This window comes from Pantherophis guttatus, chromosome 8 (assembly GCF_059756535.1).
Source record: "Pantherophis guttatus breed Tessera chromosome 8, ASM5975653v1, whole genome shotgun sequence".
Classification (NCBI taxonomy): Eukaryota; Metazoa; Chordata; class Lepidosauria; order Squamata; family Colubridae; genus Pantherophis; species Pantherophis guttatus.
In genome coordinates this window covers 81,646,623-81,662,661 of record NC_142070.1, presented here as the reverse complement: position 1 = coordinate 81,662,661, position 16,039 = coordinate 81,646,623, and the positions used below count along the sequence as shown (strand labels likewise).

At 42.3% G+C, this 16,039-nt stretch overlaps 1 protein-coding gene across 1 annotated transcript in view; it reads right to left on the bottom strand.

Annotated features, from left to right (window-relative positions):
- PPARGC1A (PPARG coactivator 1 alpha) overlaps positions 1–13,205 on the bottom strand; it is a 523,380-nt gene extending 510,175 nt beyond the window's left edge. Inside the window, exon 1 of the mRNA XM_087875545.1 lies at positions 9,468–13,205. Within this exon, the coding sequence (XP_087731671.1) occupies positions 9,468–9,554 (87 nt within the window). The 5' untranslated portion in view covers positions 9,555–13,205. The remainder of the gene's footprint in view (positions 1–9,467) is intronic.
- Between the last annotated feature and the right edge of the window lie 2,834 nt (positions 13,206–16,039).

Here is a 16,039-nt window from a genome sequence, read left to right as displayed (position 1 = left end):
GACAGTGAGGCCAGGATAGGTAATACGGTTAGAATGAGTTAAACTATTTGTGAATAAATAAAAAAACGAAGGATTCTGGTTATACCAGATGGGTTTTATTTGGGGAGGCGAATGCCTGCATGCTATTATTCGCAGGTGATACCAGCATAGCGGTCTTTTAATACCTGAAGGATTGTCGCAGGGAAAAAGGGTTTATCTTCCTTAGTGCCGGAGGGTAGGGCAAGCACTAACAGGCAGCCGTTTTACAGGAGGAATTCAATCTTGAAACTAAGAATTGCATTTCTGGAAATTCTGGACGATGGGAGCTACTAAGCAATGCAACAAGGCTGCCTCCTAGAGTTGTCAATGCTCCATCACTGGAGGTTTTCGAACAAAACTTGTGTGGGAAGGCCTGAGGATTCCTGCCATGGCCAGGGGGGGCTCGGAACTGGAAGTCTTCCAAATCCTTCCCCACTCTACAATTTTACGTTAGCTGTGGACGCAAATAATTTACAGGAAATGGAAGACGGTGGGGTATGACGGATATGAAGATTAACGTATCTGTGAGCAAGGGAGTTGGGTCGACAAGGGAAATGAAGTCAACGGTGCAAGTTGCCCATGAATGTCGAAGAAAGAAAGCAAATTAGGTGAATAGTAAAGTTTATTAAGGGACGCCGGTGGCTCAGTGGCTAAGACGCTGAGCTTGTCGATGGAAAGGTCGGCAGTTCAGTGGTTCGAATCCCGAGTGCCGCGTAACGGGGAGAGCTCCCATGACTTGTCCCAGCTTCTGCCAACCTAGCAGTTCGAAAGCAGGTAAAAAATGGAAGTAGAAAAATAGGGACCACCTTTGGTGGGAAGGTAACAGCGTTCCGTGCGCCTTTGGCGTTGAGTCCTGCCGGCCACATGACCACGGAGACGTCTTCGGACAGCGCTGGCTCTTCGGCTTTGAAACGGAGAGGAGCAGCGCCCCCTAGAGTCAGGAACAACTACCACGTATGTGCGAGGGGAACCTTTACCTTTTTAAAGTTTATTAAACCCTGGAAGATGGAGAAAATGTTCGAGGCATGTGAGTGTTAGAGGGACAGCGTCTGGGCCACCGTCCCTTGCAAAGGAATAGAAATGTTTGCGCATACTGTCCATGCTTCTTCCCACTTTGGGCACTGAATGCAGCAAAGGCGTGTTGTATAGAAAAGCATGTATTGCATTTAAAAGAGTCAAGAATAACTGGAGCTGGATGAAGGTGGACCACATGCAAAAGAAAGAGAAATATTCTGAGGTGGTACTCTTAGGCGGGACGTGATAGCAATCTTCCAAAAAGCTCTGGTGGCTCAGTGGTTAGAGTGCAGTACTGCAGGCTACTTCTGCTGACTGCCGGCTGCCTGCAATTTGGCAGTTCAAATCTCACCAGGCTCAAGGTTGACTCAGCTTCCCGTCCTTCCGAGGTGGGTAAAATGAGGACCCATATTGTTGGGGGCAAGAGGCTGACTCTGTAAACCGCTTAGAGAGGGCTGTAAAAGCACTGTGAAGCGGTATATAAGTCTAAGTCCTATTTGAGGGGCTGCCCCAAAGAAGAGGGGGGGCGACCTGTCCTGCAAAGCACCAGAAGGCAGGACAAGAAGCAATGGATGGAAACTAATCAAGGAGAGAATCAACCTAGAAATAAGGAGAAATTTCCTGGCAGCGAGAACAATTAATCAGTGGAACGCTAGCCAAGTGTATTCATCGATTTCCTATGGTCATGCGAGAATAAAGTTCTGTACACTAGTGATGAGGAAGAACAAAAGGTGGCTGACCCCATTCTCACTGCACTGATTCCCCCCCTCCCCCACACTTCCACATTTCGGCTAATCTACCTAAGCAGGTAACCCAGGCGTGGAGTCTCTACCGTCTACACACATTTCTGAAACTTCAGATGTCCTTCCTTCTCTTCTATCTTGAATGCTGGTTTCCATCACATCAAACAATGATTCCCGCTATTCCTTGAGTTACATCATTCGTTTAGTGACCATTCAAAGTCACATCACTGAAAAAAGTGATGTGTGACCATTTTTCACCCTTACGACCATTGCAACATCCCCACGGTGACTCGATCAGAATTCAGACGCTTGACAAGTGACTTATATTTATGACGGTGTTCGTCTTTTGCGACCTTCTGTCAAGCAAAGTCAACGGGGAAGCCAGATTCACTTAACAACTCTGTTGCTAACTTAACGACTGCTGTGATTCACTTAACAACTGTGGCAAGAAAGGTCGTAAAATGGGGCAAAACTCACTTAAGAAATGTCTCACTGAGCAACATAAATTTTGAGCTCAATTATAATCATAGAATTCTTTATTGGTCGAGTGTGATTGGACACACAAGGAATTTGTTGCCGGTGTGTAAGCTCATTATGGTCGTAAGTTGAGGACTACCTATATATGTTGATATCATTATGGACCATTATAGGCTAGCTTGAATGTTCTTATTAAAAGAAGGTAAAGCACTGTAAAGCGGTATATAAAGTCTAAATGCTAAGTGCTATTGCTACATTCCTATATTGATGGTGAACGGGCTGTTTTCACTCGTTCTTTGAAGCTTTGGTTTTGAACTGAAATAACTTTGCACTGTATCCCTTTGTTTTTCTTTCTTCTGGGCCTGTTTTCCGTATCAAGCCCGAGCACTAAATAATGGATAGTTTAAATGATATGCAGTGAGTGTAAATAGCTACTTTTCTGAGAAAATAAGAAGCATGCTTGAGCTATTAGCCACAAAAGCTTTTTGCAAACTATTTCTACCTTCCTCAGCTATTGATCTGCTATGGGAGAAAAACAGATAACTCCAGATAGGCAGGCTAATAAAGCTGTAAGAACATAAGGGCCTATATTAAAATAAACAAAAAAGCAAAACAAAACAAAACACAAGACTGCAAATGTCAACAAAAAGCAACATTGCGAAAGAGCTTTTAATGGAGGCGCAGAACAAACAAAAAAAACCCTCTCTATAAAATTTCTATTATCTAGGCAAGTTTGCATCCTATCACTTTTAAAGCCTTTATAAATTCTTGAAAAGAATTTTCTGGTCAGAGATAAAATACCAGGAATGAGAGACAGCCACTAAAGAAATTTATTAATATATGCATTGAAGTACTGGTACATAGGAATTGCCTTTATAGATTACATACCATCCAAAAAGCAGTATCGGAACACAAAAGTAGTATCTAAAAAAAATTGAAAAATTATGAAAGGAATTCAGATGGCTTCCGAACCTTTAAAAAGCATAGAAATAAAAGCCAAATTTTTAAAAAACATGGGGTTTTTTTCTGCCTACAATAAAGTAACAGTAAAGCCAATGAGACCTCCTAGAATAGAATAGAATAGAATAGAATAGAATAGAATAGAATAGAATAGAATAGAATAGAATAACTTTGTTATTTTGAATGTATAGTAATCGGCATAGATTAAAATGACATTTTGGTGCATACAGCTCTCAAAGGGTCACCACCTCCAATATAAACTATGAGAATTGAGGAAAATTGGGTTTGTGCAGAATTTTCAAGACCGCAACAAGTGTGTGTGAGTTTTCTGACATAGAACAAAATTGCTATTTGGGACAGTATGAAAATTGGGATTATCTGCATGCAGAGCTATGTGTTGCTAAACTGCAAATCTGAGTTCTAAGTGTTCAGATGACTTGGGACACCCCTATCTCTCTGTTCAAGGAATCTGACTGAGCCCATTTAAAGTAGCACTGGCAGTCCTCGTTTAATGACCACTAATTCAGCACCGTTCAAAGTTACAATGGTGATAAATTATTTGTGTTCTCACCTTTACCTGCCTGCCAGCCTGCTTGGAAGCCACCTGACCCTTGATTAATGATAGCTAAAATGAATGCTGGGCTTACCATCACTAAGCAATGAAAGTCACCCTATGACTCTAGAAATTCTGGTCTCGAATTACTGCTATACTCAAATTTAGGGAAGGGGAAAAATTCTGCTAATGAATTTGCAAGTCTTATGTTGTATTATGGTGTTTTGTTTGTTTATATACAATATTATTGTGTTCCTTGCTCTGCCAGGAAATATTTAGCAAGCTCTATCTGAACTTCTATTGATATTTAAAAAGGCTGCATTTATATGGTATTAGATGTTCACAGAGTACTTGTATTGATTAAGGAAGAAAAACCTTATTTTCCAGACCCTTTTATAAGCCTTTGTGTGATATATTGAAATGTGAGGATTCCCTCCTTTAAAACAAATTGCATTGCTACTTGTAGCAAATGCTTTTTTTCTATATTTAGACGTAAGTTTCCGGAATTGCAACAAGCAAAATAAAATAATGCAACCTATCTCAAACTTAAGCCAGGGCTAGATTATGCTAAAACATCACTTAATAACAGCAATTATTTCATTTCTAATTGCAAATAAGTAATGAGCATTAAATTGCTATTTTCTAACATGGTAGTAAGACCAGCAAATTTAGAATGTATCTCTTCTATACATTTTTGTTTTCATTTACAAATGTAGCTTAGGCTTGGCCATCTGTAATATGGTTTTCAAAGGCTATAGCTGATAAAATTAAATAGTCCAGAATCTTGCCAGTAAAAATTCTGACTGGTGCAAAGTTTGGGGATTATATGATTCTTTTCCTGTATCATTGCACTGCCTGCATGATCTACAGATGCAATTAAAAAGCAGATTATGATGATGACCTTAAGAGGTTGGGACAGAATGGCTTGAGGAATCACCTCCTGCCATGTGGATCTGCTTATCTTTAAGATCAGAAGATATACCATCTCGGATCTATGCAAAGGACTTGATTAATCATTATATGCGAAATGACTTTCTCCACAGTTATAGATTATTAATTCAAGCAGGATACTAACATAAGATATTGCAACCTATGCATCATCAAAAATAGCACAGTATATTCTGAAGCCTAAGGTTAAGAAGGAACACAAAACCTTTATAAGAAAGAAATGTTACCATTTTAAATGGATACAGTTGTCTCAATTTGTAGTAACTAATGTGTCAAGCTTAACTCAACAGACTGCATAAATAGGCACACAAGAATCAACAAACATTGTAAATTTATTGTGGAAAAACTCAGAAACCATTACTAAAGAATTCCAGTTGACTGGTCTTGTATCAAATGGAAGCTCCATAACAAACACGGTTTAAATTTCTTGCACCTTTCCCCCTTCCCACTCTACATAACCATGTAATGCAGAAGCAAATCCCTTTTGGGGGATTTCATCTGGATTGATCTACAAACAGGTTGTTTACTGTTAAACATGCGAGGACTAACCTTCGCAGCAAACGAAAACAAGTTTATGTAAACAACTGTTTGAAAATACTTGCTTTAATTTATTGATAATTAAGTTGGTTCTTTTATTCTGACAACGCTTTTCAGTTGGGAAATTGTGTTCTAATTAAGAAAACTTATTATTTTAATGCCTGTTTTTAGATTGTGTGAGCTGCTATGAAAGCCTGCTTCTAAAAAAAAAAAAAGATAATTGGGATAGTTTATGAAAAGGAAAAACAAAGAAGCTTGCATTTCTTGTGCTAATACATTCCCTTTTTTTCTACCTAACATTAACCTCCTGCACTTATTTAAGGAAAATGTAAACTTTTCAAAGGCTTATAGACCTGCTAAAAATAGAACATCCTTCTAGGCTGTCATTTTGACTCTCGATAGAAATAAAACAGGTTGACAAGGAAGCGGGCAGGTTGATCATTTTCCCAATTAGAATACAATTTTACTATCGAAAGATTATTTGCAAAACTATATTACGTGCAGCAGTACCAAAGTTCAAAATTATTTACCAAAGAGTTTTTAATTAATTAATTAATTAATCTTTTAATTAAAAGAATCTGATTTAAACTTGATATTGTTAAACATAAATCAGTGGGTGAAAAGATTCATCGGACAGTACAGAAGTTGCTGCATAGATGAGGGGGGTGGGGGGAAATTAGGAATTGTCTTCTCCTTATTGCGTACGGGAATTATTTTCTCCACTTTCGTCCAGATTGTTTGTCCCACCTTGCTTCTTTTTTATGTTTGCCATGAAAAAACATGCTGCCGTCTTTCCTAAAGCTATTATTATAAAATCAGCTAGATTGCAATGTACGTTGAATGTGTTTTCTTTTCATGTTAGCCAGATGTAGGAGAAGATAAAAAGAGCAAACTGGCATCAGAAGAGGATGGCTTCCCCATCTCTTAACTAGACCATTACTTCACTGCCCAGCCCTAGATTTGCCAAGTCATCCATCACGCTGACTCGACACCCAAGCCACCTTCTTCACTGGGTGCTAATAAATATTTCCTCCGAGCCAGAGACACTCTGAAGAGTTCGATACTTAGGCGGGAGGTGCAACTAACATAGTTGTCAGGGCTCTACCAGGCATCATCAATAATGCTCTGTGCCCCAAAGGTCTCCAGATAGTCTCTCTCTCTCTCTCTCTCTCTCTCCCTCTTCCTTTCTCTTGCTGTTAACATCCAGTGATCTTCCTGCTGTAAAAACAACTCCTGGAGGGAGGGAAGGAGTAAGGAGGAGGAGGAGGAGGAGGCGGGTGGCATCTTGATCCCCAGCTGGGAGGGAGGTGTAACCTTAAACTGGCAACTGCTAGTTTGGGGGAGCTTAGTTTCCTGGAAACAGGAGCTACAGAAGGCATGTTTTTCCATGAGCTCAGCAGTGCTCTGCGCTCCAGAGAAGCGAGGAAGGAGAAACTGGAGGACTTGCCTGTCACACTTTCTTCTTCCTCCTCCTCCTCCTCCTCTTCCTCCTCTCCTCTCCTCTGCTTCCCATCCTTTTTTTCTCTTTCTCCTTCTTCTCCTCTCCCTCTGAGCATTCTTTTTCTTTTTTTCTCCTTCTCTCCCTCTCTTCACCTTCCCTTCCCATCCTTTTTTCTCTTTTCTTCTCTCCTCCCATCCATCTTTTTCTTTTTCTCCTTCTCTCCCTCTACTCCTTTCTTCTCCTCTCCATGCCTATTCTTTTTCTTTCTACTTCTTTCTCCTCCTCCTTGCCATCCTTCTTTTTCCTTCTCTCCCTCTTTTCTTTCTTCTTCTCTCCTTCCCATCCTTCTTTTTCTATTTCACCTCCTCCTTCTCATCCTTTTCTTTTCTCTCTCCTCCTCCTCTCCTTCCCATCCTTTTTCTTTCTCCTTCTCTCCCTCTCCCTCTCCCTCTCCTTCTTTCTTCCCATCCTTTTCTCCTCTCCTCTCCTTCCCATCCTTTTTTCTTTCTCCTTCTCTTTCTCCTCTCTTCTTTTTTCTCCTCCTCCTTTCTTCTCCTCTCCTTCCCATCCTTTTTTTTCTCTTTCTCCTCTCCTCTCCTTCCCATCCTTCTTTTTCTCTTCCTCCTTCTCTCCCTCTCCTCCTCTTCCTCTGAAGTCAATTTGCCAATTCTGCCAGCTGGAGCATCTCACCTTCTTCATCGCACCGTTATTCCACCACCAACTTCTCTTTTTCCTGCAGGAGACAAGCCCGCACAATCTCTCAAAGCAAACCAAACCGTTACCAGCTTTTTCCGACCGCTTGTAGAGTTTCCCCAAGTAAGCAGTGGGGGCAGCAAAAGCCCACTGCGATATTCGCCATTCTGTCCCAAAGGTGTTTGGAGAGCTCACCCCACCCTCTTCAACATCAAACACCACCCAAATCTGATTTGCACTTTCTCTACCTCTTTGCTTAAGAAAACTCTTTTCAGATACCTGAAGATTTTTTTAAAAAATAGAAAAAAATAAAAAGGGTTTTGATGGGGATCCGGGAATGCACGTGCTGCATTGCACAAGCAACAAAGTTAAGGAGGCATCTTAAAGAGAAGGAAGACAGGTGACTTGACACACAAACATCCAACTGTACCCACCGAAAAGTAAATCCTCAGGAATTTGGGAAGGAGGGATGGGAAGGGGGGGAGGCTGCCTGGACGAGCCTTTTGGACATATTTTAACCAGAGTGGTGAAATCACGAGAGCAATCTGGGGCTGGGGGTCACACTGCTCTGAAGAAAAAAGACCGGGTGGAAAATGCAACCCTGCAGAAGCCAAGAGGGAGTTTCTTCCCTCCAGAAGGGAAGGTTGGGAAGCTGAGATACCTGAAGAATGGAGGCTCCTCCCTCCCTCAGGTGCCTCTCATTCCCCTCAGACTCATATTTGAAGGTGGGAGGTGCTGGCTCTTTCTCAAAGTCAAACTGGAGGGTCCTTTCCTCATTTTATGCCCCTTTTCCCAACCTATTGGCCTCTAAGCTTGAGGCAGTGGCTCCTTCCTTCTATTTCATCTTCCTCCATTCCTCCTCATCCCTCCCTCTCTTTCCTTCTCTCTTCCTCCCATCTGTCCCTCCTTCCTCCAATCTCCCTCCTTCTTTAGTTCCTCCCATCTCCTTCCTTCCATTACCTTTCTTTCCTCACTACCTTCTTCCTTCCTTCTCTCTCCTTCCTTCTCTGCCCTTCCTGCCACCCATCTCATTTGTTCCTTCTCTCCTTCCTTCCTCCCATTCTCCTCCCTTCCTTCCTTCTTTCCCCCCTCCCTTCCTTCCCTCCTTCCTTTCTCTCTCTCCTTCCTGCCTCCCTCCCTCCCTTCTTTCCTATCTGCTTCCTTCTCTCTCCTCCCTCCCTTCTTTCCCATCTTTCTTCGTTCCTTCCTTCTCTTTTCTTCCTCATTCTTCCTTCCTTCTCTCCTTCCATCTCCTTCCTTTCTTCCTCCCTTCTTTCCCATCTCCTTCCTTCCTCCCTCATTTTTCCTCCCTCCCTTCTTTCCCATTGCCTTCCTTCTCTCTCCTCCCTCCCTCCCTTCTTTCCCATCTTTTCCTTCGTTCCTTCCTTCTCTCCCCTCCCTTCTTTCCTTCCTCATTCTTCCTTCTTTCTCTCCTTCTCTCTCCTTCCTTTCTTCCTCCCTTCGTTCCCATCTCCTTCCTTCCTCCCTCATTTTTCCTCCCTCCCTTCTTTCCCATTGCCTTCCTTCTCTCTCCTCCCTCCCTCCCTTCTTTCCCATCTTTTCCTTCGTTCCTTCCTTCTCTCTCCTCCCTTCTTTCCTTCCTCATTCTTCCTTTTTTCTCTCCTTCCTCCCTCCCTCCCACCCTCCCTTATTCTTCCTTCCTTCCCTCCTTCCTTCCTCCCTCATTTTTCCTCCCTCCCTTCTTTCCCATTGCCTTCCTTCTCTCCCCTCCCTCCCTCTCTTCTTTCCCATCTCCTTCCTTCCTTCGTTCCTCCCTTCTCTCTCCTCCCTTCTTTCCGTCCTCATTCTTCCTTCCTCCTCTCCTTCCTTCCTTCTTTCCCAGCTCCTTCCTTCCTCTCTCCCTCCCTTCCTTATTCTTCCTTCCTTCTCTCCTTCCATCTCCTTTTCTCCCTTCCTCATTTTTCCTCCCTCCCTTCTTTCCCATCTCCCTTCCCCCCCCCTCCCTCAGCCTCAGCCCCCCTCCCTCCCTCCCTCCCTCCCTCCCTCTGAGGCGGCGGCTGAGGCAAAAGGGCGGGAAAGGCGGTTGGCGGGAGCGCGGGACGTCCTGCGCGCGGCGCCTTACCTGGCGGGCGGGCGGGGCTTCCCAGGGGCGGCCGCAGGGGCCGGGGCAGGCGGCGGGGGCGTCTTCAGAGCGGCCGCAGCCGGCCATGCCGCTGCCGACACTGCCGCCGGCTCCTCCGCTCGCTCGCTCGCTCGCTCGGCCGGCAGCCCCGCCGGCATCACGTGGGCGCGCTCCCGACCGACCGGCCCGCCGCTCCCGCCGCCGCCTCCGCCTCGCCTCCCGCCCTTGAGCATGCACAGAGTGCCAGGCGCCCGCCGGCCGGCCTGAGGTGGTTGCCGCCCTGAGAGGAGCGGGAAGGGGGGGGTGGAGGCAAGCTGGAAGAGCAGGCAGCCTCCCCCCCACACACACACCCTTAGCCAAAAGGGAGGCTTCTCAGACACAGAAGGAGAAAGAGAAGACAAAAAGGGAAAGGCAGAAGAGAGAAAAGAGAAGGGAGAAAAGAAAACAGAAGAGAGAGAAAAGAAATAGAGAAAAGAAAAGAGAGAAGAGAAAAAAGAAGATAGAAAAGAGAAAAAAGAAAAGGGATGAGAGAGAAAACAGAAAAAAGAAAAGAAATAGAGAAAAGAACAAAAGAGGAGAGAAGAGAAAAGAGAGGAGAGAGAAAAGAAGAGAAGAGAGAGAAAAGAAATAGAGAAGAGAGAGAAAAAAGAGAAGAGAAAAAAGGAGAGAGAAAAGAGAAGAAAGAAAGAAGAGAAAAAAGAAAAGAGAGAGAAGATAGAAAACAGAAGACAAAGAAGAGAAGAGAAGAGAGAAAAACAAAATAGAATAGAGAAGAGAAAAAAGAGAGAAGAGAAGAGAAAGAAGAGAAAAAAGAAAAGTGAGAAGAGAAAAAAAAGAGAAGAACAGAAAACAAAAAAGGCATAGAGAAGAGAGAAGAAAAAAAAGGGAGAAAAGAAAAGAAAAAAGAAATGAGAAGAAAGAAGAGAAGAGAGAAAAGAGGGGAAAAGAGACAAGGAGGAAAGAAAAAGCAGAGCAGATAGATAGATAGATAGATAGATAGATAGATAGATAGATAGATAGATTAGGTAGGTGGGTAGGTAGATAGTTATAGATATAATAGGTAGGTAGGTAGATGGATAGATAGATAGATAAGGTAGATGATAGATAGATGGATGATAGGTAGGTAGATGATGGAGAGAGATGATGCAGACAGACAGACAGACAGATAGATAGATAGATATCTCACTTATCCCCATGGCAGCATCTTCATGGTCATGTGATCAAAATGCAGATGCGGTAAAATCTGGGACGGTTGCAGCTCATGGCATGAAGACGTGAAAACGTTTCCTTCTTAGAATTCGAGATTTTGTACACGATTTAACTTGGGATAATACTCTTCGGTTTGCATGTAAATAATGGCGTCACAAAATGTGTATTACTTTACAAAATCATCAATGATGTCAAGATACATAAATTTGTTGGTACAAGTTACAACAAGTTTGCTTAATGATCGTTCAAAATTACAACAAGCACTGGAAAAAGCGACATGACCGTTTTTCAGATCGTGACAGCATTCCTGTGATCAAAATTCGGACGCTTGGCAACTGACAGTGCCCTGGGATCAGGCCATCTCCTTTAGCGACCTTCAGCCAAGATAAGTCAACGGGAAAACCAGATTCGCTTAACAACCGTGTCATTCATAGGGAGTCACTTAACATCTGTGGCAAGAAAGGTCGTAAAATGGGGCAAAACTCAACACCTATCTCGCTTAGCAACAGAAATGTTGGGATCGGTTGTGGTTGTAAGTCGAGGACTACCTGTATTTATACAGTTAGGGATTTGCTTGTGGAAGATCTGACGAAGGCCTTAAACATTAATGAAGTCTTTGGAAAAAATAACAATCCATCTGCCTCATTCTCTTAAATTGGATATACCCCTTTTAATTTTCCCATAAGGAGACATAAAACACACTTAATTGTTTTGCTTCTTGCAATCGTCATGTTGGCTGGGGAATTCTGGGAGTTGAAGTCCTGGGGTCTTAAAATCGTTGAGGTTGAGAAGCCCTGGCTCCCCTTAAGCTCTCAGACAGATGTTGTGTTACATCATACCCCCATTTACAGAGTTTTATATAACTTCCACTGTTACTCTGGGAAGCGGGTGAGATTTTCTCTATGCAAGATATATATATTAGATCTTACCTTGGGATTCAAACTCTCTACCAAAAATGGAATTAAGGACCGTTGTGCTTTTCAGATGACTTTAGATCATGCAGTAGGTTTAGGAGCTGTCCAGGTGCTGCTGTCAGCTCTCTCTTTAGACTGGTATCTTCAATAAGATGGACAAACTTCTACATCTGAAGAGTCCCACATAAAATGAAACCAGTCATTTACTGCCTCCTGCTGATACGTCCGTCTGTCTCTATTTAACATCGGTCTGTCTACTTTATTCCTGAAACCTCAAACTTTCTTCATCCCCTACCTCTCCAAGCAAATCTGTGGGCCAGGAGCTATTTGTCAGTTCTGTTCACTGTGGACATTGGTGCTAGTTTCTCAGATTTGATCGGCCTTTGGCCATTTGATTAGAGCAGGGCTGTCAATTTCAATTTCATTGAGGGCCGCATCAGGGCTGTGGTTTACCTCGGGGGGGGGGGGGGCAGGCATGGCCGACTGGGTGAGTGTGGCCAAGTGGGTGGGCGTGGCCAGCTTGATGCCACTCACTGCCATGGCTGACTGGGTGGGCGTGGCCAGCTTGATACCACTCCCCAAACTGCTGGCATGTTTCCTCTTTGCATTGGGTAGACCAAGTACATGCCAGTTGCCAAGCATCCGAATTTTGAATATGTGCGTGTAAGTGAAAAATGGTCATAACTCACTTTCTTCAGTGCCATTGTAAGTTCAAATTGTCACTAAACAAACTGGTAAATCAAGGACTTTACGTGGGATCCTAAACACAGAAAAGCTTTCTCCAGAAGAGATGTATGAGCATTTGAAAGACTGATGTTCTGGGTCCAGAAACAGTTTGTCTGCAGTCTTGGCCAAGTAGTGCATTTCCCCAAAAATAAGACCCGGTCTTATATTTTTAGGCAAATAAGCACTAGGGCTTATTTTCTGGGAAACATGATTTCAGGGTGATCAGCCCAGCTGGGCACTCCACCACCCCGACAGGCGCAGAAGAAGTGGCAAACGCAGGGGGACCAACAGTATGGTCCCTTGGTCAGTGCAGTCTGGGTCTGGGCAACGCAGGTGAGTTGATTACCTGTCCAAGCATTAGAGGCAGAGGTACTGGGGGGGGGAGGCAGACGATCCGGACGCACTGTGCAGGCCGTGGGAAAGTTGAGTCGGAAAATCCACGGACAGCTTCTTCAATGTAGCTTAGGTTAAATCTACCCCCTTCCCATGGATAGAAAGAGCTAATTGTATTTACTCTGGCTTTTCTCAAAATGCCTTGGATGTTTTTGAGATTCTAAGCCCCACCCCCACCCTTGGATTCATGGTTTACTAGTAACTCTCTCCTTTAGAAAAAATATCGACAACTCCATAAACAACTCAAGAGGCTATAAAAGTACCTATAAGCTCTCGCTTCGGCTTGGGGGGGGGGAATCAAAACGTGATTTGTGAACATTCATGAGGTGTCAGAAATTCATACAAATATTACCTACCTAATGAATTAGAACGATTTCCTGCCAGCAACAGCACCTGATTGACCTTGTTTGAGCTTGGAAACTCAAGCCTGATTAATACTTGGAAAGGAAGTCTACCAGAAAATTTTAGGACTGTAATCTAGAAAGTCAAAAAAAAAAAAAAAGTTGCAGGAGTTGGCAGCAGCAAATAGTTCTGCATTCGTGCCAAGGAAACACCATAACTTTATCACTCTTAAGTCAGAGGGGGTCAAGCTGATCTTGAAGGAGACTTAAAAAACTTTTATATATGCCAGCAAGTTCAGTTGTAACGCTGCCTTTTATTTCAGATTGTCAGTTTAGCTCCAGTCCAGCCATATTTTAAATTTAAAAACGTTGATTTTCAAGTTTGCACTAACACTTAACGTCCCTTTATTCAGCAGGAGAGATTGTCTTACTGCTCAGAAGCGACAAGTTTGTCGAGGGTTGCAATAATATGAGTTTACCTGGATTCGGAGCGTATAGCTTATTTTTACAGAAGCCTCGCCAATAAATTGTCGTACTTCATTTGTAAAGGCATTTAAGCAAATAGCGTAATACGAAGAGTCACCAATGCAAGATTAAAAATTACAAGAGAACGGACAGGCTGCGGGTGGCCCTTTGAAATCATGGGGCAAGTTGTTTTATTAGAAGATTGTAGTTATTCTTCAACTTTTAAGGGATGATAAAAAAAACATCAGTGAGATGTATTTTGCAACATCATGCAGACTTTTATAAAACATTTTATTGACTGGGGGAGATGGAAAGGGCTTTAAATTTATTATAACTTGAAGTTACCACTCTCCACACCCATTTGCCCCATTCAGGGGATCATGATGGGTCAGGCAAATGTCAAAGTGGCCTAAACGACTCTCTAAAAAGGATGCAAATGACCAGTTGTCTGCAAGGAATATTAAATCCTTCTATTCCCCACCATCCAGCCAGAACTGAAGAAGCTTCTTGGATGAGAAGTGAAATGTCTTAAATGAAAAACAAGAAAGTTCAGTTGCCTCTTGAAAAAAAGCATCTTTGGGACAACCATGACCTTGAGAATCTCCATAGACACCACTCTCCAATTTTTCATGTAGAGAATTACAGATATGAAAACAAAGATATTTTCCCAAATCCCCAATCTACTTACGGGGCACATTAACATTTATTCTTAGTTATATTTTCCTATAATGTTAAAATCAACAGAGTCACAGCAGTGGAAATTTCTTCTAACGTCACCGATAACTTTACTGAGCACTATTGGGAAGGACGACTCCATCGTTAAGCAATGCGGTTGCTAAGTGACACAATGATCTTATTGCAGCTTTCCTTCGTTTTACAAGTCTGCAAAGGTTGTAAACAGAAGGGCTTGGGGTCAAGTTACTTTTTCATCATCATCACTTTTTGCAAACTCTCGCTAAACAAGGACTAGCTGTTTGGTAATCAGAAAAATAGGGGCTGAATCCTTTTTCTTCATACTTTATTTATTTTTCTTTTCTACAAAACAATTTCCAACACTGGCAAAGGTTTTTTTTTAGGTCATAGTTGCTGACTAAGATAGTCCTCTATACAATTCCATTAAGCCTTCCTCATTAAGCTTTGTGACAACTATCTAAAAATAACTAGGGTAAGTGTATTAATTTTGGCAAGAGATTTTAACATGCCAGAAAATACTCTGCCCCAAACGTTTAACATCCAAAGGCTGGTTTTGTTATTGTTGTTGTTGTTGTTTTCTTAAAACTTAAAAAGTTGTGGCACTTCAGACTACATGAATATTGATACTGAAAAAAAAATGGTTTACGTTTCCGTGGAAAATAATAAAGTATGTATCAGTATAAAGTGAGAAATTATCCATTCAGCTGAAAAAATGTGATTTGCCAAAAATGTGGTTGAAGCACACAGAAAAGTATTTTTTCTAGCATGAAGTCTAATGAGAGCAAATGCCTAAAATGTTTTGTTATTTCTGAGCAAGATAATTTTCAATGGTAAACCAGCACAGGGAAAATTCCCCTCTAAAAGAAACACAGCCAAGTGTCACTATCTATAGTCTATAAAATAATGGAAATAAACAATATCTATCCAAACCGGTCTCATTTGAAAATAGAAAAGGTAAAAAGCCCTTTGGCAAAGCAAATACACAAAAACTCTTAGGCAGTTTTTTCTGTTGCAAAATTCAGTAAGGTATATGACATCTCAAGGGCCCCAAAATTAATTGCTGGATAGACTATGCAGGTAGTCCTTGACCTATGACCACAATGGAGCCCAAAGTTTCTGTTGTTAAGTGAGACATTTGTTAAGCGAGCTTTGCCCCCCCCCTTTATGACTTTTCTCGCCACAGTTGTTAAGTGAATATGGCTTCCCCACGGACTTTGCTTCTCAGAAGGGGATCACGTGAGCCCAGGACACAGCGACCATCATAAATATGCGTCAGTTGCTGAATTTTGAATTTTCGCATGACCATGGGGATGCTTCAAAGATCATTAACCGTGAAAAACGGTCGTAAGTCACGATTCTCAGTGCCGCAGTAACTTTGAATGGTCACTAAACGAACTGTTGTAAGTCGAGAATTAACCTGTATAAGGCTTGGCATAAGTGAACGAATGGGATTCTTCTGGTATTATTAAGCAGTAGGTTTAAACTGTTCGATTAAACCTAGATACACCAGGTAGAGCTTTCCGTGATGAGAGCTAAAATAAAAATACTTTCTTACAATGGATTTAAAACATGCATTTTCTCGGCTGTAGAAGGTTTCTCCAATATACATGAAGATGGGAATCTATTCTTTTTCAAATAATCGTGATGCGATGCCTATAATACAGTCCTGAATAAGCATTAATTCACGACGCCGGTCTAATCTTTACCCAACATTATCCAAACATCTGAACACATAAGCAGAAATGCTGCAGGCAATCCAATTAAGACATCAGGTTAACTTAGCCCATGGTTACTTCTCGATTAAGGGAGCAGAAGCAATAAACTGCCAAGA